General features: G+C 36.2%; 1 protein-coding gene across 2 annotated transcripts; it reads right to left on the reverse strand.

Moving 5' to 3' along the window:
* Nucleotides 1-268: 268 nt before the first annotated feature.
* LOC107589790 (retinol dehydrogenase 7-like) lies at nucleotides 269-7,583 on the reverse strand. Of its 2 annotated transcripts, none has more exons than XM_016278317.1 (5): nucleotides 7,469-7,583; nucleotides 5,019-5,450; nucleotides 4,770-4,922; nucleotides 1,055-1,188; nucleotides 269-894 (listed from the first exon to the last, which is right to left on the reverse strand). In XM_016278317.1, exons 2-5 carry the CDS (start codon nucleotides 5,401-5,403, stop codon nucleotides 532-534), a joined length of 1,035 nt encoding a protein of 344 aa, XP_016133803.1. In that variant the 5' UTR covers nucleotides 5,404-5,450; nucleotides 7,469-7,583; the 3' UTR covers nucleotides 269-531. The 2 variants fall into 2 exon arrangements, with proteins under 2 accessions (XP_016133803.1, XP_016133804.1); XM_016278318.1 differs by lacking the exon at nucleotides 7,469-7,583 and adding an exon at nucleotides 7,132-7,170.
* Between the last annotated feature and the right edge of the window lie 651 nt (nucleotides 7,584-8,234).

Consider the following 8,234-nt stretch of genomic DNA (forward strand, 5'->3'; position numbering starts at 1 on the left):
AACATTATAAAAAATAAAATAAAAAAAACAGTTCATGACCCCTTTAAGGTTAACCGGTCACATTTTTTTCTTAGGTTTTCAGCCTTTCACCTTCAATAGTTTCAATGGTCCTGTGGTGTTTTGAATGCATTTGTAAAAGCATAAATATTCCACAGTTTCTCAACTCGTATGAAGTCATAAAAACATCTATAATAACAGTCACAGTTCAGGACACCTCATGTGTCCAATTAAAAAGTGGATAAATTGGAAGACTTTCTTGACCTTTGAAGTCCTTTTAATGTTGCCTATGATAAATTCTTCAGCAAGATTATCTATGATAAAGAGTTTATGTTTTTACTCAGAAAGAAAAGGGAAAGGAGTACATAACCTACATTTATAGTAAAGAATGTCTCAGAACATATTTGTGTACAACTGTCCAGAAAAACTTTGTAACATGTCTCATGTTAGAGTTACATCAGTCTTACAGCAACACTTAGGACTCGAGTCGTCTATGTAAAGCGAGCTCTCGTAGTCTGATTATGAAAAAACAAATTATGAGTAAAGCATTACTTTACGCTTGCGATACATCGAACTTACATGAAACACAGAATCAGTGATAAAAGTGGGGAGAAAAGGGCATATGTAGAAAAAAAACATCTCTCTCCAGGAAACAAGCAGGTATCGGGTTTGAGGTTTGGGAGCAGTGAGAGCATGCAACATGGCATTGATAACCATAGAGCAATCTTTAAATCCTGAAGTGCACAATGAATTAAAATATTCACATGCCATCTCAATGTATTTTTTGTTGAATGTTAGTTTACGTGCATCATCAAATTCATCCCATACGTCTTGTGGGGTTTTCTTGTGCAGAATGTTTGTGGCTATGCCAAAATTTCCAGGCTGAATAATACTGACCTACAAGAACAGAAAAATAAAATAATGCACTATGTTTAAAGCAATGTCCTATTTGTAATGAATAATAATAATAATAAAAGCCCAACAAGAGAGTCCACTTAGGTCAGTAAACATCAATGACAATGTGAGTTTCCCTTTAAAAGAACACATCAGGCCTTACCTTAACTCCAAAACTGGCCATCTCTACTCTCAAGCAGTCTGCAAATGCTTCCAGTCCCCGTTTGGATACACTGTATGCTCCCATGTTCAGACAGTTGAAGAAAGAAAAGATACTGGACACATATAACATACGACCTAAGAATGAATGATGAAATTAAAAGAAGCAGTAAGTAACACTCTCAGGAAGAAAAAAAAGTTGCAACCGGTTTCACTGGTGCAGTAGTACCATTTCAAAAGGGTAGACTTTGTGCCTATTTTTACCTCTAAAGGGTGAGTATTACTACCTTAAAGGTATGTATTACATAAAGTCTGCATACTAGTACCTAAATGGCAAATATCAGTGGTCAACTATTGTTAAGGCAGATATATTGGCCGAAATTTGGCATTTTTAAGTTATCTACATCACTTAGTAAGCTTTTCTGTTTGACCAATAAGCCCATAAGTGTCGGAAACAGCTTTTATTTTGACAGCACTAAGAACACTTGACCCGAGCGCAGATGAGAGCATAATCTTTAAATCATTGATTTCAAATATTGCTGCACTATACAGTTTGCTGCTATGTCATGTCAGTGTACTGTATGCAAAATTAACATTACCTGGTCTTTATTTGACGAAATATGATTCCCAGATCACACAAGCTTACTGGGTGCACTGTTGGTCAGTGTTTACTTCCTTTTTAGTCATGTTTTTAACCGTTTGTGAAAAATACTAATAATAGGATTACAGAATCAAGAAGAATCAGTTTATTTTACAGACTTATCAAATTTAAATGATTTTCCCCATCCAGATTAATTTAAAATTCATTATTTCTAATTTAGTAAATATATCAAATAAATTTCATTTTATCAATTGCATGTTATTTAAGTTAAATACTGTAATATGATATAAATCAGCTTTATATAGGCCACCATGCGTTCTAAGATTATCAGAAAACACAAAGCAGTCAACCACCTGTAAATATAACCTTTTAAAAGGGTGCTACTCCAGTGACAGCCTTTGTACAGTAAAGGAATATTTTAAAGTGCCCCTATAACGCCATTTGGAATTCTGCCTTTCACGCAGTCTGTAATGTAGCTGTATGTGAATGTAAATGATCTGCGAAGTTGTAAAGCTGAAAGTGCATGATAAATAAAGTTATTGTCTCCCAAAAGAAAGAATTGACTCTACACAGCCTAAACGAGTCGTCAGTAATTCAAATCCTACTTCCGTGACGGCTACACGTCATAGGGTAACACATTTGCATAATGCCTATCTATGTTCTATGAAGACCCGCCCTCCATTTGAATGTAAATGATCTGCGAAGTTGTAAAGCTGAAAGTGCATGATAAATAAAGTTATTGTCTCCCAAAAGAAAGAATTGACTCTACACAGCCTAAACGAGTCGTCAGTAATTCAAATCCTACTTCCGTGACGGCTACACGTCACAGGGTAACACATTTGCATAATGCCTATCTATGTTCTATGAAGACCCGCCCTCCATCACTGTAGCTTGTTTGTGTGTTTAACATCATGTTGAGAAGATGCTGTGCACCAGTGGTGGACGAAGTACACAAAGTACTTGAGTAAAAGTACAGATACATATAATAAAGTATTACTCCAGTAAAAGTACTCCTTTTTCAATTTTACTCGAGTGAAAGTACAAAAGTACTAGATTTTTTATGTACTTAAATAAAAAAGCACTGATAGATTTATTTTGCAATTTTATATAGGCTACTTAATTTAATATTAGCACATTTTTTATAATCCTACTGCTCAAAATACCTGGGATTTTCCCAAAACAACCACTATATGGAGTCAAGATATGTTTTTGTTGTTGATAAGGACTACGTTGACAAGAGTGATGTAGTAATGTTCACTGTGAAGCTTACACTGTAGTGTACCTGAGAGAAAACAGATTTGACCATCTGATTTTCACCAGTAAGAAAACAGTGTTTTAAAGCTTGTTGTTTTGCAGAACATCACAGTTATATGACATGAGAATAAGGCCTGAAGTTAGGAAGAACATTAAGGAAAATATAATATTTTCATAATGATTTTTTTCTTCTCAAACCTTGTCTGTGGTGTAAAAACACCCCTGGCCAAATTCCCCCAGAGGGCATCACTTCCCACTTTGATAATAACTGTAGTTACCATGTTCTGAACATCACATCCTTTATTTCCCCCCAGATGTAATCTATCTAGGTGGTTGAATAAAAATATTTGGACTTAATTTTTAGACATAACCTCAACTTAGCACTAGCAAGCTTGTTAGCTAGACAATTAGCATCAGCTAACAATATTTACTTATTTTCAGTATGGTTATGATATCGCTCTACTCGGGTAGTTAATCCAAACACTATAAAAATGTATACTGTTGATAAACAATATAAAAACAGACATCACATAGGGCTAAATGCCTAGCATTTTAATAAAACTGTTAACGTTACGGCAGCGGGGAATATGAATGTGCAAGAGTTATTTTAATGTTTCTTTTTTTTTTTTTTTTTTTACCTAAAACAGAGACACAGATGTTGATGTGTCTACATTCAAGCATTTCAGTGGGCTTAAATAGATCACCCTTTACAGCAGATTTAGTTCACAAACAACTGACAGTTTTGACCTAAATATGATTTTCAGTTACAATAATTAATCCTAAAATTCGACATTAGTAACTTACTTTTAGCAGAATCAGTCGCGCGTGCGGTTCTTACTTGTGAATTCAGTTCACTGGGGACTCGCACTGAACGGTTCATTTGAATCAGTGAGTTGTCGACTCGAGAACAGCTCCAATCGGTTAATTCTAGTAACTCCAGTAATGAATTAAAACTCCAGTGCTGTGCACTACGCTGTGAAAGTAAATTTGTTTTATTTTGACTTCCGAAAGATGAGGCTGCAAAGAATCAGTGGTTTCTGCGAAGTTGTAAAGCTGAAAGTGCATGATTAATGAAGTTACTGTCTCCCAAAAGAAAGAATTGACTCTACACAGCCTAAACGAGTCGTCAGTAATTCAAATCCTACTTCCGTGACAGCTACACGTCACAGGGTAACACATTTGCATAATGCCCGCCTATGTGCTACGTTGGCCGGCCGTGAACAGCTTGACCCGCCCTCCATCACTGGACCTTGTTTGCGCTGTGCACAACGCTATGAAAGGAAAGATGAGGCTGCAAAGAATCAGTGGTTAAAATTCACAGCAGTACAACCCCAATCTTTTTTGTGTTACTGACAACTGTTTCTCTAATCTCTGGGAATTTAATGTGGGATTCACAAACGCTTGCTCTTGAAAGATGAGCTCAGTACCCAGTTAATTTGGACCAGCTGGCTCCACTGAATCAAAACCTGTAAGTATGATAAATAATAGATGTTTATATTTTCTATCGCGCGTTCAAAATACACAACTATGGCAATGGGTGTATCGTTTCAGACACGTGCTGTACACAGTCGACCAATCACAACAGACCGGGCCACCTGACCAATCAGAGCAGAGTAGGCTCAAAGAAAGGAAGGGTTTAGAGAGACAATCTCAGAACTGCTTCAAACAAATCGTTGGAAAATGTGATATTAAATGCATATTTTGAGAAAACAAAAGCGTTTTTTGACCTTGCATAGATGTAAACCTATTGTAGGAGACTCCCAAAACAATATTAGGAACCTTAAAAAAGGGATAACAGGGGCACTTTAAATCAACAATGACTTTCGTGCATTATACACAAGTTAGAATAGAAGGCACCAATGACCTTTGGATGCTCTAATGAGTGACAAGAATGGGATGGTGACTCTGATGGCACCAAAGAGGTTAACGTCAGTCATGTTCTGGAAGTCCTTGGCAGTGCTCCACTCGGTCTCTCCCCAGTCACTGATTCCAGCATTGTTTACCACAGCGTAGAGACCTGAAAAATACAACAATATACAGAACAAGAGGGATTTAAAGAGGGATTTCATTCTTGAAATACTATTAATAAGACACTTTGAAGTGTTTAAGCTACCTTTCTCTGGCAAATTTGCTTGCATAAAATCCTTGGCAAAGCTGACATCTTCATCTTTGGTCACATTCAGCTTGAGCACCTTTATACGGTCAGAGCCTTCTTCAACCAGACTCTGAGCCCCGGGACCCTCAGGACATAAACATCCGGCAAACACAGTGAAGCCCATGCGGTCCAGTTTCTTTGCAAGGTGATGTCCAAATCCACTATCACAACCTGTAATCAACACCGCCCGGCCGAATCCATCCGACAAGCCATTTTCTGCGTGGAATACCGTTTTAGCCCAGAGCATGAAGCAGATGACCAGACCGAAATATGTGTAAATGTGTTCGCTCAAACAGTTGTAGGAAATGAGCAGGACAGTCACGCTGAAAAACACTGGCTTCATTGCGAATTACGAGCTCAAACTCAATCCATGAGCTTGGATTGAGGAACCTTTAATTGAGGAAACAGAAAAACAACATGAAAAATTACAACTGAAAGTAGCATCAAAACACAAGTGAATTAAGGGAACTCCCAATTATCAGCAGTTACACAAGATTTCATCAGTGTTGGGGGTAACGCATTACAAGTAACGCGAGTTACGTAACAAGATTACTTTTTTCAAGTAACTAGTAAAGTAACGCATTACTTTAATTTGCAAGAAAATATCCGAGTTACTTTTCCAAAAAAGTAACGTTAGTTACTTTGTTTTCCCAGTTATTGACTGACAAGTCTCCTGTCCCCATATTGGGAGAAATCGGAAGAACAGAGGAGTTGTGTGCGCTGTGTGAACATATTACTGTAGTTCTAGACTAAATGTGAATGTGTATTAATTCATCCCACTCACAAAAAACAGATTTAGTATTCATCAAAATGCATTAAAACAGTAAAACGCAAACTCAGAATATGATGCAAACCTGCAATAATTAAATATGTTAAATAACACAAATGTATCTAATCCCATTCTATTAACCAATATCTTTGCTGCTGACCTTTGCTGATCCAGTTCAACCATACTAATAAGCAAAAATGACTAGATAAACTAACAATTGTGCTTGTGTTTTTTTTTATTGCTGAAGAGTGTTTCTTCTCCTGCGTTCTACTGTACAGACGTGAATTTACTTTTCCTTCAGCCTGAGGTTACACTTTTTGACGTGAAAGGGCTTTTACATTTGCTATAAATAGAACTTCTTATATTAAAAACCATCAAGCCCTGCTCATATTTAACGGAAGTAATGTAACATTACTTTCCATGAAAAGTATCGCAATTAGTTACTTTTTTAGGAAGTAATGCAATACTTTTAAAAGTAACTTTCCCCAACACTGGATATCATACAGATAAACATGCAGAATTGTTACAGCATTATTTTACCTTGTGGTATCTGTTGACATGCAAACACACACAAACTAAAAAGATGAGTAAGATCGCACTCTACCGCAACTAGGTCATGATCAAAGACAGATCGATCAAGTGATTAAGAGCTGTGATCGGATTTACTGTAAACTACAGGCAGTAAACTAAGATAATCAACAGATACGCAGACACAATTCTTTCAGTTTGAGGTTTCATAAACAGACACGTTCCATGGTTTAATCACAAGATCAGATACTGGAGATTTGCGTTGATTCTTTTAAGGAAGAATGACACAAGCTTTCACATGTCACATATATTAACACAATAAGACAAATATAAAGATGCATTTTACTGTAAACTGCTTGTCCGAATTACATTTTAAAAACATAGCTTCAAAATATGCTTTTTTGGACCTTAATTCAATCCATTATTCCAAAAACCAAACCACTAGTTTGAAAATGTTAATTCTGTTTTACTGGAGATTTGCGTTGATTCTTTTAAGGAAGAATGACACAAGCTTTCACATGTCACATATATTAACACAATAAGACAAATATAAAGATGCATTTTACTGTAAACTGCTTGTCCGAATTACATTTGAAAAACATAGCTTCAAAATATGCTTTTTTGGACCTTAATTCAATCCATTATTCCAAAAACCAAACCACTAGTTTGAAAATGTTAATTCTGTTCTGGACATTGGAACCTAAAACTCACTAAAAATGACAATTCTATTGTAATTTACACACTTTCATGTCAGCCTGGTTATCATTCACTTACATTGCATGTAAAAGTGCAGCTTGGACATCACTTGGATCACCGTGTTCATTGGAACAAAGTCATTTTGATTTGGAATGACATGAGGATGAGAAAATGGGAAAGCTATTCCTTTTAAGTACAGAGTATGCCTATATTGGTCTACAATGCAAAAATTGAAGTAGAAACAGTAGCGAGAGAGAGAAAGATGACTACGTGTTTTTAGACCCAAACTTTGGCAGCAGAAAGACCAAATCAGAAAAAAAGACTGTCAGTTTGACAGTTTTTGCTTCTTAACTTTTTTAAAAAACGATACCGTGAACATGCTATTTTTATATTGCTCTTCAGATCACTTACTCACCCCACTTGTTAGCTTTGCTGTTTCACTTTGCTTCATTTACAAGCTTAAACTGAACAAATAAGGATCAGATAGTGTAGGCCTCTGAAAGAAGTCTTTAACAAACGATTACTTTCAGCTGAACACTTTGTTTCCTCTTCTCTCCTCTTGAGTGCAATCTAAAATCAAACACTAGCAGGCCCTAAAGAGCCAGCATTCGGAAGTCGGCTCATTCTGAATTGATTATTTTGAACAGTTTGTTGAAAATGTTTCAGCGTTGTTAGATCAGGGCCCGTATGTATAAAACTTCTCAGAAATGCTCATAAGAATAGTCTTAAGCTTTGCCTTAAGTGTCAAAAAAATCTTAGTAAAAAGTAGGACTTTTCTAAGAGAAGGAGACTTTTATAAAGACGCTAAAAGCAACTTTCAGTAAAGTCTAAGACTGATTCTTAAGTGTTGACTGAGGTGACACTTAAGTGTTGTGAACTAAGGACTACAATGATGTCAACACAAAATGGCCGACCTCGACCTCTGAATCAGCCAATAGTGAGCCTGCTCATGTAAAGTCACAGCAGCACAACAGCAATCATTTAATGTAACTACAATACAATCATTTAATTAAGACTGAAATATTTTAATTTAAATGTATTTTTAAATGCTTTGCATTGTGCAAAATTATCACAAATGATTACTAATGCTTTGTTTAATGGTATGTCTCCTCATTTACAGTTAGAGCAGTGATGTGAACATGAGTTCCATCAACGGCTCCAGTAACTCCTGGAAAGCCCAC

Source organism: Sinocyclocheilus grahami, unplaced genomic scaffold (genome assembly GCF_001515645.1).
Source record: "Sinocyclocheilus grahami isolate Dianchi unplaced genomic scaffold, SAMN03320097.WGS_v1.1 scaffold120.1, whole genome shotgun sequence".
NCBI classification, from domain to species: Eukaryota; Metazoa; Chordata; class Actinopteri; order Cypriniformes; family Cyprinidae; genus Sinocyclocheilus; species Sinocyclocheilus grahami.

What these genes read in the sequence shown, in the direction of transcription:
- LOC107589790 (XM_016278317.1), bottom strand. Translation starts at nt 5,403, where the DNA reads ATGAAGCCAGTGTTTTTCAGCGTGACTGTCCTGCTCATTTCCTACAAC. An exon ending in AGCAAATTTGCCAGAGAAAG is followed by an intron (nt 4,923 to 5,018) that starts GTAGCTTAAACA and finishes TGTATTTTTCAG; the next exon opens with GTCTCTACGCTGTGGTAAAC. An exon ending in TGGCCAGTTTTGGAGTTAAG is followed by an intron (nt 895 to 1,054) that starts GTAAGGCCTGAT and finishes CTGTTCTTGTAG; the next exon opens with GTCAGTATTATTCAGCCTGG.